The sequence below is a fragment of the Amphiura filiformis genome, chromosome 3, assembly GCF_039555335.1.
Source record: "Amphiura filiformis chromosome 3, Afil_fr2py, whole genome shotgun sequence".
Taxonomy (NCBI): domain Eukaryota; kingdom Metazoa; phylum Echinodermata; class Ophiuroidea; order Amphilepidida; family Amphiuridae; genus Amphiura; species Amphiura filiformis.
In genome coordinates, this window is record NC_092630.1 from 54,889,924 (window position 1) to 54,914,468 (window position 24,545).

Genomic DNA, 24,545 nt, shown 5'->3' on the forward strand with positions numbered 1-24,545 from the left:
CATATTACAGCAACTCCATGACTAAAGGTGGGTGGTCGGACTTTTTTATATTGTGTTTTCTATCTTACATTGAGGCTTATCAACTTCTTAGTTGCGGTTAAGTTATAAAAGAAATTTATTTAGGACAAAATATCCACTTTTTGGTACATTGCATTGCTCGGACCCAGCAGTTTTTATATTACTTGTAAGCAAAATTGTGTACATCCATATCAAAAGGATGCACTTGTCGGCTGCTACATGTGTCTCATTCACATAATAACTAGGAATAAATACCAGACTCATCTCAAGTGGAGGTCACTTCAAATCATCCCCAAGTCACATGGTTAAGGTATGTATTATGTTCTCTGTATTCCTAAACCATGTGAATTGATTTGAAGTGACCTCCACTTGAGATGAGTCTGGTATTTATTCCTAGCTACTTTGTGAAATGAGACACATGTAGCAGCCGACAAGTGCATCATTTTGATATGGATGTACACAATTGTGTATAACAATTAGGATAACAATGCTCCATAGAGTAATGGTTGTGGTTACCACTTATTTGTTCATGCCATCTAAACAAAACGTATCTTTGTAAATTTTATACTGGGAGTGTATTTTAAGAGAAATGTGAGCTATCGTCTGATATCAAAATCTTAAAATTGGGAGATGAAGTTAGTGATCGGGTCGCCCACCTTTAATCATAGATCTTTTAATCAGATTCCATACACATACAATTATTTTAAATAATAATAATATTGAATTGCTCATTTTCATGTGATACAAGAATATATTTCACTCGATACAAAACTATTGCACTTGACTTCGACTCGTACAATATGTGCAATATTTTTCCAAATTGTACTTGATACAAAAATATTGCACTTCTTGTGTAATATATTCTTGTATCACAATCAAAATCATTCAATATTATATAACTGATGGTGGTAATATCAACAAGAAACAAATCCACTGAAAAAGGCCAAACTAAATCCTCTAGGCCCTCCAGCACATTGGATAGATAAGTCATCAGACATGTCAGAAAAAGTTTGGAAACTTTTTAAAGGCATTCATTTCACCACCTACAAAATTATGTCTCATGTGTGGGTGTGTATGACGGACAAAGACACAGGAACTCATCTCTCCAGTATGTAATTTCTGGTGCTTTGAATACTGGAACTACAAATGTGATCTGAGCTCAGTTGTCACTTGTTGACCTGCATGAATACATCCTGACTATATAATCAATGTACATTTTGAAACAGATCAACAAACTCCTCATTGTCCACTTTGTTGTTGTACAGTTTAACGGCAGCATTGACGGTTTCAAGATAATCAGAGATAAACTTGTCCATTTCTGTAGGGAAAAAACAGTAGAATATAAAAAAGTTGCATCCATTTGTCAATACTGATATCTAGCAAATTTTACATCAACTGTAATTTTTTGATCAGTTCAAGAGTTCTGTTTTGTGCCATGCTTTTACTTTAGTTTTAAGGAATCATTGCTATATTTCAACACTTTGTTTTTCATAAATTTAACAAATAGTCAAGTATTCAATCTGTCATGTTACGGGTGGATGGAGGAGTGGCCATGGGGTGTGTGTGTGTTGGAGGAGGGTAACATTTTTTTCCTTTTTTGCAACAATTGGAATGTCTATAAACTTAATTATTTCAATATTTAGAATGACTTAGTGGTATGATAAATTCATTTAGGTTCAGCATCGGTATGGTACAGGAAATAATTGTGCACTTAGTGTCATACTGGGTTCAGCCTTCGGATTCACCCAGTATGAAAAAATTAAGTTCAATAACGATTTTGTTTTAAAAATCATGTTTTCTACATTGATGTTTACTTCATATGGAACTTTTTGTTCCATTGGCTTCCATATGCATAATCCATAACCTTAACAAGCATATTGTTTTACGACAGTTAACTGATATTACAGAGGAACTCAAAATTAAAGCTGCCGGAAGATTGAAGAGGCTTCCAATTTCTCTGGACATGGTGCCAGGGTGTCTTCAGAATCAAACATGGAAGCTGACATTGTTGACTTGGTTGTCAACTGTGCAGCATCATTTGATGGGACATGGAAAACCGTGGATTTACATCCCATCACTGCCTTGTGTGTGCCATCATTAGTGTTAACACTGAAGAAATACTGGACACAGAATATATTTGTAATCTTTGTGTGTAAGTAATCATGTTTGATGTTCCATGTAGGACTTCAAGCGGCCCTATATTTCATATATCTTTAAGGTTTCCCTATTTTTCTCTATATAGTTTTAAAAAGCCCTATAATCAGTATATTTTTATCCAGATTTAAAAGATTTTTTGCACTCCAAATACATATAATTGCAAGAGCTTCCGGGGGCTTTGCCCACTGGATCCCCATCAGGTTGATTTTTATTAATTTCTATAATTTCAGATTGCATTTTTGCCCTTCAATTTTTTCATTAAATTCCCAGCACTTCTTAGGGCTTTGCTATGATCTATACTAGAACCGGGACTAGAACAGTTCATTTGGAGTTTTTGTGTCTAAAATCCCATTAATTCTGATGCCCACATTAGGTCTGTGTATTGTACATTCTATTACATTCATGTCACAATTTAAGTCAGATTTTGATGTTATTTTTATTCATCAAAATCTGCCAAATTTGCAGATCTTCCAGGGTTCCCCCTGGATAACGTCTGTCCTTCTTTTTCAAATATTATGTTCTGGGTTTTATTTTCACAGAGAATGCAGTAAAAGGTAATGAGTCTAGTTTGGAATACTTAAAGTGGTTTGTAGTCCATGGTGAAACATGTCCACAAACCTTTGTAGGCCCAAGCCAGGCAATGGAAGCAGAAGGAATATCTCGTTTATTTGACAGGTTAATGCACAATTTGTAAAACACCCTTGGTTTGTGTCTCCTAAATTTGTTTATGTTTTTGTCATCTTTCTTTTGTTCAATAAATGTCTGGGTAAAACCAGATTTTTCAACAACATTTTAGTGCACTATAAATGATCATGATTTACTTTACTTTACTTAATTTACTTTATGTAAAATACATATGTGTCCCACCTTGTATTTAATCTCTTACATTAGTGTAGCTGCAGGATAGTTTGCATATTACATGTTTTTGGTGTTATTTTTTAATGTGGCATATATCCTATACATTGTAGTATTGTTCATGAAGAGGATCCTGTAAATGAAATGATACAAATTCCAACTTTGTGAAATACAGGTTGGAAGAAATCCTGAGAATAAGGTATACTACTTATGTAGGAGATGGAGACTCGTCTTCATTTGCAAGAGTTCAAAGGAAAAAGACATATGAGGAGCATGTGCCCATAATCAATGAGGAGTGCATAGCCTACATCCAGAAGAGGATGGGTACCAGGCTGAGACATCTGGTAGAGAAACACGAAGGTATGGAAAATGTTTCTCTTTTTTTTTTAAAGTGAAATATTTCAATCTTGAATATATATTTCATTACATTGATCCTGGAGTGTATGGTTTTCCACTGGCATCGACACAAAGCACATATTAGTTCTTATAATTAATGTTTCATTTTCGTATATAAAGGGCAGTCAGATTTTTAAGTGATTATTTATTCCATTGGTGATATGTAACCAGGGAGGCTAAGTCATTTGTAAAAGGCGTTGCATGAAACCCAAAGGTTTGCACTTCATATGAACAAGCAATTTTATCCAATTCATACAGGGTTACACTCTCCAACAATTTTCAGACTTGGTGAAGTTGGTGGCATATAATTAATAAGCAAAGCAGAACCCATAAAGGAGTATTGTATTCATATGACATGTGTGTAATAATACAAAATCTGTACTTTTATTTTCTGAAATTAGTTGATGAAAAGCCGTTAGGTGGTGATCTTGTTCGAGATCCATTCACCCAGACATGGTTGCAGTGATGAAGCCCATCTATAATGTAAGAAAAAGTCACCTACTGGCACAATATAATGTAGCTTCACCGCATTGAGTGAAATTAGTTGATGAAAAGCTGTTAGGTGGTGCCCACCGACCGACTCATCCAATAGATACACTTCAGAGGTTCTATGGGAATGCATTGAGCAATAACAAAGGCAACTCAGCGGCAAGCAATGGCTGGCTTAAATCATTATGCCAATAACCACAGGCACTGCCCAACAAGAATTGGTACCTGGTGTAAGAAGGAGGATGAAAGAAAGAAAACCCAACACTTACAAAGCAGTCCAAGATCCATTTACCCAGACATGGTTGCAGTGATGAAGCCCATCTATAATGTATGAAAAAATCACCTACTGGCACAATATAATGTAGCTTCACCGCATTGAGTGAAATTAGTTGATGAAAAGCTGTTAGGTGGTGCCCACCGACTGACTCATCCAATAGATACACTTCAGAGGTTCTATGGGAATGCATTGAGCAATAACAAAGGCAACTCAGCGGCAAGCAATGGCTGGCTTAAATCATTATGCCAATAACCACAGGCACTGCCCAACAAGAATTGGTACCTGGTGTAAGAAGAAAGATGAAAGAAAGAAAACCCAACACTTACAAAGCAGTTCAAGATCCATTTACCCAGACATGGTGCGGTGATGAAGCCCATCTATAATGTATCAAAAAGTCTCCAACTGGCACAATATATTGTAGCTTCACCGCATTGAGTGAAATTAGTTGATGAAAAGCTGTTAGGTGGTGCCCACCGACCGACTCATCCAATAGATACACTTCAGAGGTTCTATGGGAATGCATTGAGCAATAACAAAGGCAACTCAGCGGCAAGCAATGGCTGGCTTAAATCATTATGCCAATAACCACAGGCACTGCCCAACAAGAATTGGTACCTGGTGTAAGAAGGAGGATGAAAGAAAGAAAACCCAACACTTACAAAGCAGTCCAAGATCCATTTACCCAGACATGGTTGCAGTGATGAAGCCCATCTATAATGTATGAAAAAATCACCTACTGGCACAATATAATGTAGCTTCACCGCATTGAGTGAAATTAGTTGATGAAAAGCTGTTAGGTGGTGCCCACCGACTGACTCATCCAATAGATACACTTCAGAGGTTCTATGGGAATGCATTGAGCAATAACAAAGGCAACTCAGCGGCAAGCAATGGCTGGCTTAAATCATTATGCCAATAACCACAGGCACTGCCCAACAAGAATTGGTACCTGGTGTAAGAAGAAAGATGAAAGAAAGAAAACCCAACACTTACAAAGCAGTTCAAGATCCATTTACCCAGACATGGTGCGGTGATGAAGCCCATCTATAATGTATCAAAAAGTCTCCAACTGGCACAATATATTGTAGCTTCACCGCATTGAGTGAAATTAGTTGATGAAAAGCTGTTAGGTGGTGCCCACCGACTGACTCATCCAATAGATACACTTCAGAGGTTCTATGGGAATGCATTGAGCAATAACAAAGGCAACTCAGCAGCAAGCAATGGCTGGCTTAAATCATTATGCCAATAACCACAGGCACTGCCCAACAAGAATTGGTACCTGGTGTAAGAAGGAGGATGAAAGAAAGAAAACCCAACACTTACAAAGCAGTTCAAGATCCATTCACCCAGACATGGTTGCAGTGATGAAGCACATCTATAATGTAAGAAAAAGTCACCTACTGGCACAATATAATGTAGCTTCACCGCATTGAGTGAAATTAGTTGATGAAAAGCTGTTAGGTGGTGCCCACCGACTGACTCATCCAATAGATACACTTCAGAGGTTCTATGGGAATGCATTGAGCAATAACAAAGGCAACTCAGCGGCAAGCAATGGCTGGCTTAAATCATTATGCCAATAACCACAGGCACTGCCCAACAAGAATTGGTACCTGGTGTAAGAAGAAAGACGATGAAAGAAAGAAAACCCAACACTTACAAAGCAGTCCAAGATCCATTTACCCAGACATGGTTGCAGTGATGAAGCCCATCTATAATGTATGAAAAAATCACCTACTGGCACAATATAATGTAGCTTCACCGCATTGAGTGAAATTAGTTGATGAAAAGCTGTTAGGTGGTGCCCACCGACTGACTCATCCAATAGATACACTTCAGAGGTTCTATGGGAATGCATTGAGCAATAACAAAGGCAACTCAGTGGCAAGCAATGGCTGGCTTAAATCATTATGCCAATAACCACAGGCACTGCCCAACAAGAATTGGTACCTGGTGTAAGAAGAAAGACGATGAAAGAAAGAAAACCCAACACTTACAAAGCAGTCCAAGATCCATTTACCCAGACATGGTTGCAGTGATGAAGCCCATCTATAATGTAAGAAAAAGTCACCTACTGGCACAATATAATGTAGCTTCACCGCATTGAGTGAAATTAGTTGATGAAAAGCTGTTAGGTGGTGCCCACCGACTGACTCATCCAATAGATACACTTCAGAGGTTCTATGGGAATGCATTGAGCAATAACAAAGGCAACTCAGTGGCAAGCAATGGCTGGCTTAAATCATTATGCCAATAACCACAGGCACTGCCCAACAAGAATTGGTACCTGGTGTAAGAAGAAAGACGATGAAAGAAAGAAAACCCAACACTTACAAAGCAGTTCAAGATCCATTTACCCAGACATGGTTGCAGTGATGAAGCCCATCTATAATGTATCAAAAAGTCACCTACTGGCACAATACATGGCGCACAAGTTCCCCCCTAAAAAAGAAACTGATTCTTCTAACTTCTTGTTTTTTTAATTCCCTATTTTGATATACATTTTGACTTTATTTGCAATATTATTTTCATTGTACACAACATGAAAAAGCATATTATGCAATTTCAAGGTCATTTAACAGAATGTCTTTCTTCAAAGTGAATAAATAAGTGGTGACATGTGTTTGGAGGGAAAAATCATCTTGTACTTATGACCATATAGTTTCGGTTTGATTTTACTTGTGTGGATTGTTGAACAGTGATGTGTAACTTAGTCATGAACTTATGCAAATGTAACCTTTTTCACCTATTATTTTGGGACTTTTTGTTTCTTTCATTTTAGTACAACATTTGATAAAAAGCTAAGTCATTTTGAAGTCAAGTTTTTAGCTGATTATTAAATGTATGAATATATGTTGTAAATTTGTTGTTTGAACAGTAGATTTTGTCCCAGGATAGTGTATCACTTCATTTGCGGCACATCACATATTGCACAAAAATGAATGTCAAATATTAATGATATTATGAAATACTAGGACAGACTTTTGCAAAAAAAATGCCAACTTGAGAATGCAGAAGAACCTGCTCCAGAAGTAAAGGGGGGTACCACCAAGTTGAAGTTCCAACTACATCAAAAATAAAGAAACACAATATGGCGGAAAAGGCAGGAAGGCCAATAAGGCCTGAGAATTGCCTTTCCCTGACGAAAAAACAAAACAAAGATTATGAAATCAACAAAATAAATAAAATGACTAACAGACATGACAAATTACAGTGCTCGAGAATGGCCTAATTGTACTTAGAGATAAGGTTTTGTTTAAGGTGTTTATGGAAATGTTTTATGGACTTTGAGTCTTTAATTTTTTATCTAGAGAGTTCCAAAGTATGGGCCCGCTGTTCGAATGGAATGGTCGGAAAAAACTCTTTTATTTTTTGTTAACTGGAGATCATTATTTCGTCTTGTCTGGTAGTCATGGATGTCAGAACGTTTTGTAAAATACTCATTAAATGAATTGGGTAACTCATGTATGGAATTCTTGTACATAAATACTCCAAGTTCAAGAGAATACATATCTTCTATATTTAAAATCATCTCATTTCAGGCAGACAGTTTGGTTTTAGACCTCATCACAGCACAACATACATCCCCACAGATATATCACAGCACAGCTTACATTCTAACCATTCTCTCTCACCAATGGTCCAAGGCTCTAGATAGAGATCACAAAGTGCGTCTCATTACCCTGGACAACAAAGGAGCATTTGACAAGGTGTGTCATAAAGGAGTTTCTAGCAAGCTTAATGTGATAACAGTTTATTCTGGAAAATGGCACCAAAAGAGTAGAACAATACTTCCCCACAGATACATGCAGCAATATATCTGTACACCATATATTTACTCATCAGGATGTTAAACCATATAAATAACAGTGATCGTTTACTCACCAGGATGTTGATTGGATCTATCCCCTCCTAGGCTTACATACTGATGGCCATTGTAAAACCAGCCTTGTGGAAGAGGCTCTAGATGATGTTTGGTCTGAAATTATGAGATATAATGATTAAATGTCAGTGTCATCCCATTATGGATGGTGATAATTTCAATATTGTGCAATTGGGAAGTGACTTTAACTGCTGTATAGACGAATCCAATTTCACACATTCCTACACCTCAATGGCAGCCATAGCTGGGTCTCCCTTAGTTCTATTCCACCTAAATGTGAAATGATGTCACCTTGGCGGGATATTAGACAGCATTCCATCACCCCTGTTAATAAGTTACACGTAGACAAAAGAATGATGAAAGCTTACAACACAATACAATTCAACATTGATTTTTAAGCGGATTTAATCCACCCAATTGGGCAGTAAGAACACCAGTTTTGTGCAGACGGGACCCAGTAATGGCCGTCTGAGTTCTGACCATCACTTGGCTCGTTGGATTCGTCTATAGAGTGGATTTTGTGCAATTTCAAGGTGATATAAATGTAGACATTTAAATGTAGATATTTATATAGTTACTTTATGCTGTAAACAGTCACAAAGCGCTTTACATTTATTCTGCCATCATTAGAATATGCCCGGATCACTTTTGCTGCCTACAAATGGTGCAGAGTTCATCAGTAACTGTAACAACTGTGACTACCCCTAACAGCTTCCCATTGCACCTGGGTGAGGTGAGGCAAGCGAGGCAAAGCGTCTTGCCCAAGAGCGCAACACGGCGATGGGACAGGGACTCGAACCCGTGCACGTTGAGCAAATTGCACCCCCCACAAATATTGCCAGTTCACTTTCAAAATGTGAATACAAGAGAACTTCCAAATCAAACACGACAAGAAACGTATGTAACATGGATAATCTAAAATAATAACATTTCAGAAAGTGTATAGTGCTAGTTGTGCATATCTGCCTAGTTTTGGGGTTGGAAAGTAACATGATTTTCTTGTTTACAGGGTAAGATAATGTCAATACTTGTTTAGGGTAAGAAATATTTGTTTCACTTGTGATACTTGTTTAGGGGTACATTTTCATGACAAATGACAAGGTGCATCCTGGCCTGGACATTTGTTATGATCCTTTGCTTACCTGTAATTTCTGTAGTTCTTGTTTACTCAGTGCTGCCTTGGTCCTCAATTCCTTTTTGACAGGTTTCTGGAATAAAACAATATGGCAATAATATGGCTTACGTAGCACAAAATATAAAGCATGTTTAATCTATGAATCAATCAGTATAATTTTGTGGCAACTTAACATCCAAAAAGATTTTCTTAAACTTCTATAACACTCACTCTCAAATTCTATGTCTGCTTTTTGCATCTTACCGGTTATAAAAAGGCACACAACTCCAAATTATACCAAGCCTTTAACTGTAAAATGGTCCATGAATACAGCCAATCAAAGGCTTATATTAACCAGGCACCCAGGCTTTTTTTACCCCATGGTTGCCAAGTTTTGGCTCCTGGTGTGTCCAATATTTTACACTACAAACTATAGGACCAGGAGCTATCTTTCGGACCAGAAGCTCATTTTAGCTCCTGGTCCAGGCATACTTAATATAAGGCCTGCAGCCAATTGGGGGTGATCAGCGTTTTAAAATCAGAGGTTTCTGAAGTATCTTGAATGATTATGGAAAGATGAGGTAAGAAATGCAAGTACCCTTGATTTAATCACAATATTTGTAAACTGCATACAAGATCACTTTGTCCACTCATGATTCATTTGGTCAAATTGTTAGTAGGCAGCAAGTAGTTTATTTTCAAAGAACCTAACTTAGATCAAAGACATCAATCAAAGGGTGATGAGAATAAGTTACACAAATTATATTTACCTTCATTTTTAAAATTGGTTGTCTATTTTGTTGCAACATTCCTATTTAGGAATATTTATTTATATATACTAGGACTGGCTAAACAATCATGATTGAGCAATATCACACTTTCAGAAATGCAAAAGTAAAGTAAATAAAATATAGAAGTCCCACTTCACAGTCATAGCCAATTTTGGTCATGCCAATTCTGTTCAGCTTTGTGCATGCAAAAAATTAGTTAAAAGCTTACTTCAGTTGATTGATAAAGCACACCTCACAACTTAACTCGTTTTCATTCATTTGATAGTTAGCATATGTGCTTACTATTGAGCGCTTTTGAAAACATGAAATTGTACCAAAGTCTGGCGCTTTACCAACTGAGCTAATGGGGTTGAGACACACATTTGCCGGTTTACTTGTTTATATATAACTATGTGTATCGATGATTTGCTCAAAACACTTTTGTAGATGGAGTTCTTCATGTTTACATGTTTTAAAAGCGCTCGATAGTCAACACATATGCTAACTATTGAGTTTTTATGGTATATCTATATCTCCTTGCACCTTACCTGTTTTGCACAAGCCCTAAGCCATTCCTTTAAGTCTGTCTCCTTCAACTCACAGCCAGTGAACACAAAGCAATAACCAACCCCATTGTTATCACCATTAGGTCCATTCATCACACTATTACCATTGGTAGCAGCTGAACCCGGTGGTTGAGGATGCTTTGGAGAGGTCGGTGCAGGAGGACGAGCTGATGGTGACTCAAGAGCTGCTGTAAGGTTCAGATGCTGGCTGAGTGTGACATATTGTACCTCCATCAACTGGTCGGAATCTGTTAGCAAATTGAGATCATATCAATCAATTCTTCACACAATGGCACAGTGGGATACCTTTGACTACATTTGCCGACAGTCACATGATTTTGCCGACAGCAATCGAATTTTGCCGACAAAATTGTGTATGGGGTGTCACACCCCATACCCCCCCCTCTAGCGACGGCCCTGGTCGCAGATCTTTTACAAGATAATGGTCTGCAAATTTCTACTGTCAAAGGCTATAGATCTGCCATTCAGGCAGTCCATCAAGGCTTTCCTGATGGATCTTCAGTTGGTAACAATAAAAACTTTATCACCTTATTGAAGGTATGTTTATTCAAATGGGATAGAAACATTGCTGAAATTGTGTCCAAAACCAATCGTCGGTTGTATATGCTTAGGATTTTAAAAAGATTTGGTTTTAATACCCAGGAATTATGTTCAGTTTACAAAGGATATGTACGACCATTACTTGAATACGCGGATGTAGTATGGCATTCCTCACTCACCACAACTCAAGATCATACTTTGGAGCAGCTGCAAAAAAGAGCTTGCAAAATAGTTCTGGGCAAATTGTATGATGGTTATGATAACGCTCTTAATCTGTGCCAGCTAGACTCTCTAGCTGATAGGAGGGAGGACCATTGTCGTAAGTTGGCGAAGGGCTTTCTGCTTCTATTCGAACAAAAGATCTCATCCCTCCTACCAGACTGGAGAGTCATGGCAGGGTCCTTCGCAATGCAAATCAAATCTCTCAACTTTATGCAAGGACCGATCGTTTCAAAAACAGCGCTATTTCATACTTTATCAATTTATTGAATAACTAAATGCCCTGAACTATTTTGCATATTCTGACTTTTTAAATATGGAAATATTGAGGCAATTTTAGCCTTTTAATGGTGTGTATTTATAATGTTTTTGAATGATGTCTTGAATAAGTGCAATATTTTATTTTCTATCAACAGCAGTTGCTGTATTTTTCCTTGTTAATATTGATACTGTATTTTTTAATGTTTAATTGTTTTTAATATTGTAAACCACTTGTAATTTGGCCTGAGGGCCACGATTTGTGTGTGAATAAAATATACTATACTATACTATTATTAAGAGACCACCAGCTAGGAAGATCATGCTGTCCTAAGATCTTCCTACTGTCCTGAAATGTCTGAGAGGTCCTCCATTTGAACCAGCTCAGGCGGGACCTAACTCTGAAAACGGTCTTTCTGATTGCTCTGGCTTCGGGCAGGCGCTGTTCTGAACTTCATGCACTAGCTATAGGCAAGAACATTCTTTTTAGCGGGATGACCTTGAATTTTTGCCCAGGATTTCTGGCGAAAAATGCAAGATCTAATTTTTCAGCTTCTCCTGTATTTCTCCCTCCTCTGAACCCTCACTCTATACATTGTAAAGACCGTTTAAACTGTCCAGTTCGGATACTCAGATGGTACATTGATCGCATTAGTCTAGTGAGCATTAAGGGAAAACTGATTCAGCAATTATTTGTCACATCTCAGAAAAACGCTGAGCCGGCAGCCAACTAAGAGACTGTTAAAATGGTGCACTGAACAATAAGCTTCCACGCCCGGAAGTGTAATGTCACTGCAGATCCTTAGAAAATATTCTTTAGGCCACATATATTTCCACTAAAATGTGTGCATGACATAATTTTAGAATTTTAAAATGTTATATATAGTAAAAGCTGACTCAGCTGATATTTTCTTGTTGCTCATGGATGTGAATAAAATCAATTTTGTTCTGTGATGTGTAAACTATCCCACAATGCAATGTGTTAAGTACCATATTTTGAGAGGTAAAAAGCTTAAAAATACAAGTTGAATTTTTGAAAACCTACATTGTCAAGCTATGTTCAGAAGAGACTTTGTAAAAGAAAACCTGGACATAGAATTGAAACCAGAGGACATCGACTGCATGCATAAGATGTCAAAGAACACGAGAAGTGGTGGAAAGCCGAGAGCTCTAATAGCAAAACTCACTAGATATAACACAACAAATATAAACTAACTTTGGCTGGATGGCTCGTTGATGTAATTAGGAAAGCTAAGGTCAATATTGGCGTCATGGGCCTTTAGCCATGACGTCAATATACGAGAGATAGTAAATACCATGTCTTGGAAGGCGGAATAATCCTTCATTAGGAGATATCTGAGGGATACAGGACCTTTCATGTGCTCATGCCAAGCCTCGAAATAAGTAGGCACCCAGGAGCCATTTACCCAATGGTCATAACATTTTGGCTCCTGGTCCACACCAAAATCAAGTCAAGTGAACCAGGCTCTACATTGAAACAAAAATTAGAACCTGGTAGTTAAACCGGTTTTTGTATTTAATGTGTACAATTAAAATCTAAATGACTCCTAGCTCTTTAAAAATGGCTCCTGGTTCACTAGATAATCACAGGACCAGGAGCCGCTTTTTCCAAATGTGTGGCTCCTGGTCCAGATCTGCTTATTTCGAGGCTTGGCTCATGCTACAATCACTAAGAGACAGGTAGGAAAGAATCTATTTCAGGGGGACGGTAAGGACCATGAGTTGGAGCCTAGTTTGTTTCAAGGTACCAGACTGTTGCAGTTTGTATTGAATAATATAGTAAGTATAAGCCTGCCGGTAATATGATAAAACTCCATCACCAAACAATTGAAACCTCTCCATCAATTGCACAGTTTCTGTAACAACTCAGTCCCCCTTAGAATTATTTCTCATTACATGCATTATAAAAAAGGTTTTGATTGTAATTGAAACATTATGTGTTCATGAAATCCATTTAGATATTATTAGCAAATTCAACAACATATTTCCTGGAGAATGTAATTTCAATGTCATCGCATGTAGCCAACTTGCCATGGGTGCTTCACAAAAATGCAGGCTGAAAATTCAGTGTGTGAAGATTGGTCAAAATCAACACAACATCAAGATTTATCACTATTGCTATCTACCAGCATTGCATGACAAGACTGGTCCCTAAGTCAAACTATCTTATGAGGCTCACAACTTTGGTGCCACCATGGACCAAAATATGACTCTTTCATCACATGTTACCAAGGTCTGCCAGTCTGCCTCTCTTGCAATATCAAAGATAAGTAGCATTCACAGATATATCGACCACTCTACGGCAGAGTGGTTGGTCCACGCATATGTAACATTGAAGCTCAACTCAAATAAATATGGCTTGTTGAACGGTCTTTCAAGTTCTGCTATTTCAAAACTTCAGCGGGCGCAGAACAGTGCCGTTAAGACTTGTGTTCGAAGTCATATATCGTGTGGATGTAAACTCTCTGCGACGAAATGAGCTTTTATTGGTTACCAATAAAGGGCTGCATTGCTTTCAAGATCCACATTCTCACTTACAAATTCCTTCACAGACTTGCTCCACCATATCTTGCTGATCTTCTTACTACATATTACATCCTATTATGGTGAGCGGGCCTTCTCCACTTCTGCACCCAAGCTTTGGAATGGCTTGCCACAGTCCATCAGGAAAACCACATCTTTTACCATTTTCAAAAACACTTGAAAATCCATCTCTTTAACAATCCAACTGTGTAGTTTGTTTATGCCACTTGCCAATTTAATTATCATGAATAATTTTTGTCTTTGTTCTTCATCTTTTGCCTTGTCGTTGCTTGTTTCTTTTGTTTTTGCTTATTTTTCTCTGTGGGCCACATAACACTCGCCATACAGATGCCAGTCTGTGCAACATCTGCAGATTATATTGTTTCATGTGTTTTTATAATATATGTTACTGGGATTTTTCCCTTGCAGATTTAAAATATTTCTTTTTGGTTTTATAACTGCTTATAGATTTTTTTATGTGGACTTTAAGGCTTATGGGTGCAAGTCACTCTTTCATTGTACTTTATAGATTTATCTTTGTAAATTTTCCTTGTGTAATGGTTTAAATTTCTTGTAGTATTTACGTTTTTGTGTAAAGCACCTACAGGCCTCTTTGGCATTGGGCACTATATTAAGTGCCTTATTATTAAATAATTTTAGTTCAACTCAAGTACCACCATGGCACCAATGAGAGAGGAATTAAGATACAAATTCAAAACTATTTACTTTTATGTGTTGATGATTTCATTTCAGTGCGTCTCCATCGGAAGAATCACAGATTGTACTTCTGAAACACCAGATTTTTTCATATATGATGATGGTTTCATGTCAACATCATATTTAGTTTCTTCACAACCTGAGGAATTCATTGAGGTACGTACACCCAAGTCAACCAGAGAAGACTAGGAGGTCCTTGTAATGTTGAAGGAGAAACACAGTATTGGAAAGGTTGTGAAGACATATGATCTGATCTTTAACTTACAGAAATACTGCGCTGAAGAGCTGGATTGGGTATTGCCTTACTTAGGCAAGTGGCATCTTATGAAGAATATACAGGCCTCTTTATTCAAGATATGGATGCCTGCCTGTGCACACTATTGACATTATATCATCATGGAGCAATGCAAAATGCTGTTGCTAACTCCAACAATATTGACAAGACACACCAATTGTTGTTGCAACTGTGGGAAAACATGTTACAGAACACAACTGGATGAGTATCCAATGTCGAGGAGATCAAGAAGATTGCTGACAAGCACTTATAATCATAACTGAAACTTTACCAGATCTCGGCATCATTCCACATTCTCTTGCTGACAGTTTCCAATCAGTTGTCTTCAAGAATTTCACAATGGTGGTTTTGCAATTAGGGTCCAGAGTAATAACTTGATGATGGGAGGTATCATACATAATAATGAAGGCATTGGTTTCATGTCAACATCCAATTTTGTTTCTTCTGAACCTGAGGAATTCATTGAGGTACATATATACCCAAGTCAACCTGAGATGTCAAATGTTCACTTCACTACCAATATTTCCAAACCAGCCAACAGGAAACACACATCATACATAATAATGAAGGCATTGGTTTCATGTCAACATCCAATTTTGTTTCTTCCGAACCTGAGGAATTCATTGAGGTACATATATACCCAAGTCAACCTGAGAAGTCGAATATTCACTTCACTACCAATATTTCCAAACCAGCCAACAGGAAACACACATCATACATAATAATGAAGGCATTGGTTTCATGTCAACATCCAATTTTGTTTCTTCCGAACCTGAGGGATTCATTGAGGTACATATACCCAAGTCAACCTGAGAAGTTGAATGTTCACTTCACTACCAATATTTCCAAACCAGCCAACAGGAAACACACATCATACATGATGATGAAGGCATCGGTTTCATGTCAACATCCAATTTTGTTTCTTCCGAACCCGAGGGATTCATTGAGGTACATATACCCAAGTCAACCTGAGAAGTCGAATGTTCACTTCACTACCAATATTTCCAAACCAGCCAACAGGAAACACACATCATACATAATAATGAAGGCATCGGTTTCATGTCAACATCCAATTTTGTTTCTTCCGAACCTGAGGGATTCATTGAGGTACATATACCCAAGTCAACCTGAGAAGTCAAATATTCACTTCACTGCCAATATTTCCAAACCAGCCAACAGGAAACACATCATACATGATGATGAAGGCATCGGTTTCATGTCAACATCCAATTTTGTTTCTTCCGAACCTGAGGGATTCATTGAGGTACATATACCCAAGTCAACCTGAGAAGTCGAATGTTCACTTCACTACCAATATTTCCAAACCAGCCAACAGGAAACACACATCATACATAATAATGAAGGCATCGGTTTCATGTCAACATCCAATTTTGTTTCTTCCGAACCTGAGGGATTCATTGAGGTACATATACCCAAGTCAACCTGAGAAGTCAAATATTCACTTCACTGCCAATATTTCCAAACCAGCCAACAGGAAACACATCATACATGATGATGAAGGCATCGGTTTCATGTCAACATCCAATTTTGTTTCTTCCGAACCTGAGGGATTCATTGAGGTACATATACCTAAGTCAACCTGAGAAGTCAAATATTCACTTCACTACCAATATTTCCAAACCAGCCAACAGGAAACACACATCATACATAATAATGAAGGCATTGGTTTCATGTCAACATCCAATTTTGTTTCTTCCCAACCTGAGGAATTCATTGATGTACATATACCCAAGTCAACCTGAGAAGTCAAATATTCACTTCACTGCCATTATTTCCAAACCAGCCGACAGGAAAAACACCCTTTTGGAGGTCCTTGCAATGTTGAAGGAGAAACACAGTGTTGGAAAAGTTGTGGAGAAGTTGGTTGCAGTTGGTAATGGGAAGACGTAAAATCTGATTGTTAACTTAGAGAAAGAGCTGAATTGTTGAAGAGCTGGATTGGGTATTGCATTACTTAGGCAAGTGGCATCTTTTGAAGTATGTAGGCTTCTTTATTCAAGATATGGATGCATGCCTGCGCACACTACTGACATTATGGACCAATGAATAATGCTGTTGCCAACTACAACAATTGTTATTGCAAGTGTGGAAAGCCTTGTATAGAACACAACTGGTAGAGTTCTTCCAATCCAGGATGCCTGCCTGCGAACTCTATTGACATTGTATCATCATGGAGCAATGAATAATGCTGCTGCCAACAATTCTGACAAAAAACATCAATTTTTGTTGCAAGTGTTTGAAAACATTGTACAGAACACACCCAGGGTAGTTCTTCCATTCCAGTGTAAACTCACTGTCAGATACCACCTTTCTGAGGATAGTGATATCCAGGGAAGATTATCTCAACTTGATGGCAGAATGAATAGTCTTCAGGTATATCCACAATTTCATTAAGAGGTTTTGCATGGGAACATTCAGAGAGAGATGTCACTTTCAGCTTTATGGAATAACTTTCTCCATAGGGACATGGTTTTCTATTTGGGTCTGTTTTTAGCCATCAAAGCTGGACTTTTCTTTTGCAAAATGTATGCATCCAACTCATATTGTTCACAACTCTACATGCTCTGAGTTTCTGTGGCATCTACATCTCACACACCACAGTATTGTAAGTATTATTTTGTAATATAATAATATTATTATTATCTCATTTGTATATTAATTATTATGTATTACATTTTGAATATGATACCAATTTATTACAAAAATGTTTACTCTGCATTACATTATTCCTTTACATGTACCAATATGTGGACAGACAGACAGACATATATATCTCAGAGACAGACAGACAACGCGTGCAAAACACCGCAGCACGTTTAGTTTTATGCAAATCTCGCCGTGAGCATATCACACCTTTACTACGCCAATTGCATTGGCTTCCTGTGGAATATAGAGCTATGTTTAAAATCCTTCTGCTCACCTTCAAGGCTATGAATGCCATGGCACCTGGCTTCATTTGTGATCTCATACAACCTTATGTTCCTTCAAGACGATTAAGATCTTGCGTGATAATCTACTGAAAACCAGCCGTCCGAGCACGAAGTTCTCACGGAGAAAGAGCGCTTGCCTATGCCGCACCATCTCTTTGGAATCGCTTACCAACTGATATTCGCCAAGCAACAACTGTGCCGATGTTCAAATCACGCCTGAAAACTCATCTGTTTCGCCAATGTTTTAATTAGTGTTTTATAATATATTTCAATTTCCAGGGTGATGTGCTAGTAACCTCTCCCCTATTTCATATTTTCCGCGATTTAATTTCCGTGCATTGTTCATTATATTTTTGCAACGTAATGGCGTTATATTTGCATTTCTACGTTTTTATCATCGAGAGATATTGTTTCTGCATTCCAATATTATGTGTTTTCTGTGCAATAATCACTAGAGTGAAGTGCTGGTAACCTCTCCTCTAGTGATCCTTATTTTTCGTCATCTCAATGATATTAGCCAAGATACATCTCATTTGATATTCGCATTGCATTGCAACAACTCTACCGATGTTCAAATCACGCTAGAAACCCCATCCTTTCCGCCATTGTGTTATTTAATGTTTTGTTATTTTCTACAAATGCCAGGGTGATGTGCTAGTAACCTCTCCCTGGTATATTATATTATTTTGTTGGATTGCATTTCCGCGAATTATTTTCCGTGCAAGATTGTTATCATCTCATTACATTTTACAACTCTTCATCACATACTCCGTGCATTATGGTCATCTTCATTGTCTTCACACGCGCATTTTTCGAACATCATCTGAAATTGACTATATTAATTTTTACTCAGTGTGTATATTTGATTTTTGGCGTTTTTACTCTAATCATTTTGTATTATAATTATATTCTCCTGCTTGTTTGATTTGTAATTTTTACAATGTTATTTGATTTTTGTAATTTTACAGGCCTATTATTGCTTTGATGCATAATACTTTCATTTTGTTTGATTTATGCTCTCGTGAATCTTGCTGTTGTGCATCCTAGCAAAGTATATCATTGTTTTTTGCATTTTGCACAGTTCGTTACTTGGTCTTCGCTCTCGTTTTTTCCATTTCCTGTGCACACTGCATTTTTCGGTGTTAATTAGTATCATTTTCTTTTTGCTTTGCATTACATTATTTCCCCATAATTGCTTTGTTGCTTTTGATGTATGCCCACTTGTTTCTTTTGGTTTTGCTCACATGATTGTTTTGTAGTGGGCCTACATTATTAGCTGTTTTAGTTTTTTGCTTTTCTTGTGCTTATTATGTTTGACCGATGGTATTTGCTTATTATTATGTTAGACCGATGGTATTGCTTATTATTATATTAGACCGATGGTAATTGCATTGTTGTTATTGTTTTGCTCTTGCTCGTTCACCTCTTCCTTTGCAATTCTCATCACGGTTTTTGTCTATATATTTGTTGGTAAATTTTGCTTCAAATTTTTTCCTTTTTGCTTTCTGCACAGTTAATTTTTGTAGCCTTTGCTCTCGTGTTTCCGTTTCGTGTGCAGATTGCATTTTAGGTGTTAGTTTAAGTTTCTTTTTGCAGTTATATATTTTTATTCATTCATATTGTTTGTTGCTCTTGGTGTACGCCCGCTCAGTTTTGATTGTTTTTTACTCTCGTGAATTTGTTGTGGCGGCCCTACATCATTTGCTTTTTGCTGTTAGCCAGTTGGTTAGTGCAATGTGTTTCTGCATCTGATGCTCATTAATCTTTCCTTCATTGCATTACCCATCTTGGTGTTATTGTATTTTTCTTTTATCTTATATTATCTCGTGATTATCTTGTTTTTCATATTAATTTGTTATGATAATGTTATCTGTACTTTTTATTGATGTTTTTATATTTTATCTGTACTATTATATTTTGTTTTAATATTGTTCAGCGCTTTGTGATCTTGTTTGATGTAAATGCGCTTTATAAAAATAAAGTATTATTATTATTATTATTATTATGTACATCTCAGAGACAGACACATATATCTCAGAATCATTCCACCCACCAGCTGTCTTCAAGAATTTACAATGGTGGGTTTGCAATTAGTTTCCAGAGCAAATAACTTTTGTTGTGTTTCAATTAATTACTGTCAACATGGCATTGACCACCACATCTGATGGCTGGCTTTCATGTCTGGGCCAGAGGGCCAAGTCATTGTCCAACTTTGAACACAAGGCAGACACAAATATAACGTTCACAAGTTGGAGAAAACCTGAGAGTAAATCAACGATACAATGCAGAGTTTAAGAGTTTTTTATACATGATGATGAAGACATTGTCTTCATGTCAACATTTTATTTTGTTTCTTCCCAACCTGAAGGATTCATTGAGGTACGTATACCCAAGTCAACCTGAGAAAACAAGTTCACTTCACTGCCATTATTTCCAAACCAGCCAACAGGAAAAACACCCTTTTAGAGGTCCTTGCAATGTTGAAGGAGAAACACTGTGTTGGAAAAGTTGTGGAGAAGTTGGATGCAGTTGGTAATGGGAAGACGTAAAATCTGATTGTTAACTTAGAGAAAGAGCTGGATAACTGTTGAAGAGCTGGATTGTGTATTGCCTTACTTAGGTAAGTGGTACCTTCTCAAGTATGCACAGGCTTCTTTATGCAAGATATGGAGGGGTGCCTGTGTACACTATTGACATTATATCATCATAGAGCAATGAATAATGCTGTTGCCAACTCCAACAATTTTGACAAAAAACACCAATTTTTGTTGCAAGTGTGGGAAGCATTGTATAGAACACAACTGGCAGAGTTCTGAGGATAGTGATATCCAGGGAAGATTATCTCAACTTGATGGCAGATTCAATAGTCTTCAGGTATATCCACAATTTCACTAAGAGGTTTTGCATGGGAGCATTCTGAGAAAGATGTCACTTTCAGCTTTTGGAATAACTTCATCCATAGGGACGTGGTTTTCTATTCGGGTCTGTTTTTAACCATCAGAAACTTTACTTTTCTTTTGCAAAATGTATGCATCCAAATAGACTTGTTCTGTGCCACACCTCTACAAGCTCTGCATTTCTGTGGCATCTACATCTCACACACCACAATATTGTAGTATTATTTTGTAATATAATAATATTATTATTATCTCATTTGTATATTAATTATTATGCATTGCATTTTGTATATTGAAACTAATTTATTACAAAAATGTTTACTCTGTATTACATTTTTCCTTTACGTGTACCAATCTGTGGACAGACAGACATATATATCTCAGAATCATTACACATTCTCTTACTGACAGTTTCCAACCAGTTGTCTCCAAGAATTTACAATGGTGGGTTTGCAAATAGTTTCCAGAGCAAGAACTTTTGTTTTGTTTCAACTGACGAGGTGCATGAAATGGTGATTAACTGTACTGACAAGATGGCATTGATCACCACATCTGATGGTTGGCTTTCATGCCTGGGCCATATAGGCCATGTCATTGTCCAGCTTTGAACAGCAAAGCAGACCCAAATAAAGTTCCCAAGTCGGAGAAAACCAGAGAGGAAATTAATGTGGGATATAATAGAAGTCCTATCTTCTCTCTGGACAGGCAGATCCACAAAATGTGTATCACCTATTTTCAGATCAGATAGCTTCCAAATCTGTTTCAGGAGATCTTCTTCATGATTACAGCAAAGGGGAGTCATCAATTAGGGACTACATGAAATGCATTATTTTGAGAGAGCCTTACTTGTCTGGCTCAAAAGGTGTTTTTTTTTTTGGGGGTCAAATTTTTTGGGAGGGGGGAGGGAGTGTCCTTGTTGTTTTGATCTTTGGTTGATCGTTATTTTGATCACCTGTTAGTCCTTGCCTTTCACTGGTGCAAAATGTTATCTTTACTTCCTTTTTTTTTGTATGTACTTTTGAATATTCATGTGCAATATATTTTGATGTTATTATAACTATTGTATATACCAGTGATAAAGTGTAATAAATAAATAAAATAAAATAGGTAAGTCATCCATTAGGGACTACATGAAATGCATTAGTTTGAAAGAGTTTTACTCATCTGGCTCAAAAGGTAAAAGGTAAGTCATCCATACATGAAATGCATTATTTTAAGAGAGCAATAATTATTTGGCTCAAAAGGTAAAAGGTAAGTCATCCATTAGGAACTATGAAATGCATTTTTTTGAGAGTGCCTTGCTCGTCTGACTCGAAGGGTCCAAAAGTAACAGCGTCTGAATTTCACCACATTTACAAAGAAGAAGACCACTGTTCACAAACAGAGGAGGGAAATTTTTGACCAACACCTTCAGATTTCCTGCTTGCGTAACCAAATTGCAAAATCATTGAAACAGCCGGTACTGATCTACAGCCCTTTCAAGTACTTCCATTTGTTCAGCTAATGATGTTCCAAACACACCCAACAAAGCTGTGATATCTCAGATATATTAGAAGCACTATCCAGAGGGTTTTCCATACAACTTTGCTTCATCACAACCATCTTGCCATTCAGTGTTCATGTTCACTATGTGAGCCACAGAAAACATATGAAAACTATAATATCGGTTGTCTTTACCGACGCTGGGTTGTTCTTCCGATGGCAATGCATCATGCAACAGAGGTACTTGTGGCCTTTGATGAAGGGAGTTACAAGGATGCTGAAAGAGCTAGGATTGACTCATGACTCAAAACAAGCAGTCTCTGAAGACCGCTGATTTCTTAACATTGTCTATAGACTCCAGCTGCCCCCTAAGATAGATTCCTTTAGAGTTCATTCTTTGCAAACCATACACTTGTGAATTTGATAGCTCAACAGCAGCATCCACCATTCCTATCATTGAAGGCTCTGCACATTCATATGTAATTTGTAGACACACAAAGACATCTTTTTATCATGTTAATACTGATTATGTACATGTTTGGCATTTGTTTTTAAACATTGTTGCTGCAATTTTTTTTAGATAACTTTAAAGGTGTAGTTTTTAATCTCCAGTGTCATCAAGCTTAATCTGTTGTATGGGTAAATTTCATATTGTATTTTTTAGGTGTGTGCATTTCCTTTTATAGTTGTAAAGTGCAACGGGGCATCTGCGATGCAAATTGCACTAGCTTGCCTGGTTTAAAAGGTCTAGAAGTAACAGCGTCTGAATTTGACCACATTTACAAAGAAGAAGACCAATTTTACAAACAGCAGAGGAAAATTTCTACCAACACCTTCCTGCTTGCGTAACCAAATTGCACTTTCAAAATCATCAAAACAGCCAGGCACTGATCTACAACCTTTTCTAGTACTTCCATTTGTTCAGCTAATGATGTTCCAAACACACCCAACAAAGCTGTGATATCTTAGATATATTAGAAGCACTATCCAGAGGTTTTCCATACCGGGTCCAGACGGCAAGGAAGATACGAAGCAAGTTTTTGTTGAATTTTTGCAACAGAATTTTGATATAGATGCTTCTGAAATGGACATATAAAGACTACATTGTGTCTTCTCAAAGAAAGGAAGCCCATGCCCCATCAAGATCCAGCTATTACGATATACAGATAAAGAGAACATTTTACACAACACCAGGAAATTAAAGGGGAAACAGCCAGCGATTTTAGAGGACTATCCACAAAAGATACGCGCAGCCATGAAGGTTCTGTTGCCGCAGTTGAAGCAAGCTAGACAGGAAAGGAAACGGGCTACATTCAGTAAGACAGAGCCAGACAAGTTGATCATTAACGGCATCTTTGTCAGTTGTGATTGGAAGTTGAAGTAGGAGACTGTTTTCAACATGCTATTGGAATTAAAACTTGTTGTGTGGATTTTACAAGCAGAAAGCCCCGGTGAAGTGTTTTGGAATTATGCTATTTTATTTGGATTCCGGACTGAATTATATTCCACTGGATTTGTCCATTTTTGTGTCAGATTTTACCGACAAAAACGGAAAAGTGTCGGACTAGAAAATTTACTATGTGGAATGTAACTATCTATCTAATAAGTGTCAATTAAATAATACAAAAGAAAATGAACTGACCAGTAAACTTGGTACGGCCCCTGATGCAGTAGATGTTTCCTTTCATTGGTCTAGCACACAATGACGTCTTTAGATTGCGTAACTTAGCCATCAACTTGTTCTTCTCTAGTGGTTGATAGAATTTGATGCAGACTTCATGTAATGATGGGTACATGGACAGTGATGATATAGCACCTAACCACCTGGTTGGATACAAATGGATTACTTGGTAGTAATTAGGCTTGATACAGGACATAATTGTAATGTTCACATGAATACAAATTTGTCACTGTTTGTTTCAAATATGTTAAAAAGGTTAAAAAATTCTTTAGTAACAAAATGCTTCACAATCAAAGATAGAAATAGAAACTAGTCCATGTCAATCAAACACCTCCCTAGTTATGCTATGCTAACTAATCATGGGCCACACAGACTTTGATTGACAAGGCACTGGGATGTGAACTTTTTTTTT

General features: G+C 37.3%; 1 protein-coding gene across 1 annotated transcript in view; it reads right to left on the minus strand.

The window, feature by feature from the left end:
• Positions 1-482: 482 nt before the first annotated feature.
• LOC140148763 (dynein axonemal assembly factor 9-like) overlaps positions 483-24,545 on the minus strand; it is a 59,449-nt gene continuing 35,386 nt past the window's right edge. Inside the window, exons 32-36 of the mRNA XM_072170818.1 lie at positions 24,095-24,276; positions 10,511-10,776; positions 9,221-9,286; positions 8,081-8,174; positions 483-1,336 (exon numbers count right to left, since the gene is read on the minus strand). Coding sequence (XP_072026919.1) covers positions 1,224-1,336; positions 8,081-8,174; positions 9,221-9,286; positions 10,511-10,776; positions 24,095-24,276 — 721 coding nt within the window. The 3' untranslated portion in view covers positions 483-1,223. The remainder of the gene's footprint in view (positions 1,337-8,080; positions 8,175-9,220; positions 9,287-10,510; positions 10,777-24,094; positions 24,277-24,545) is intronic.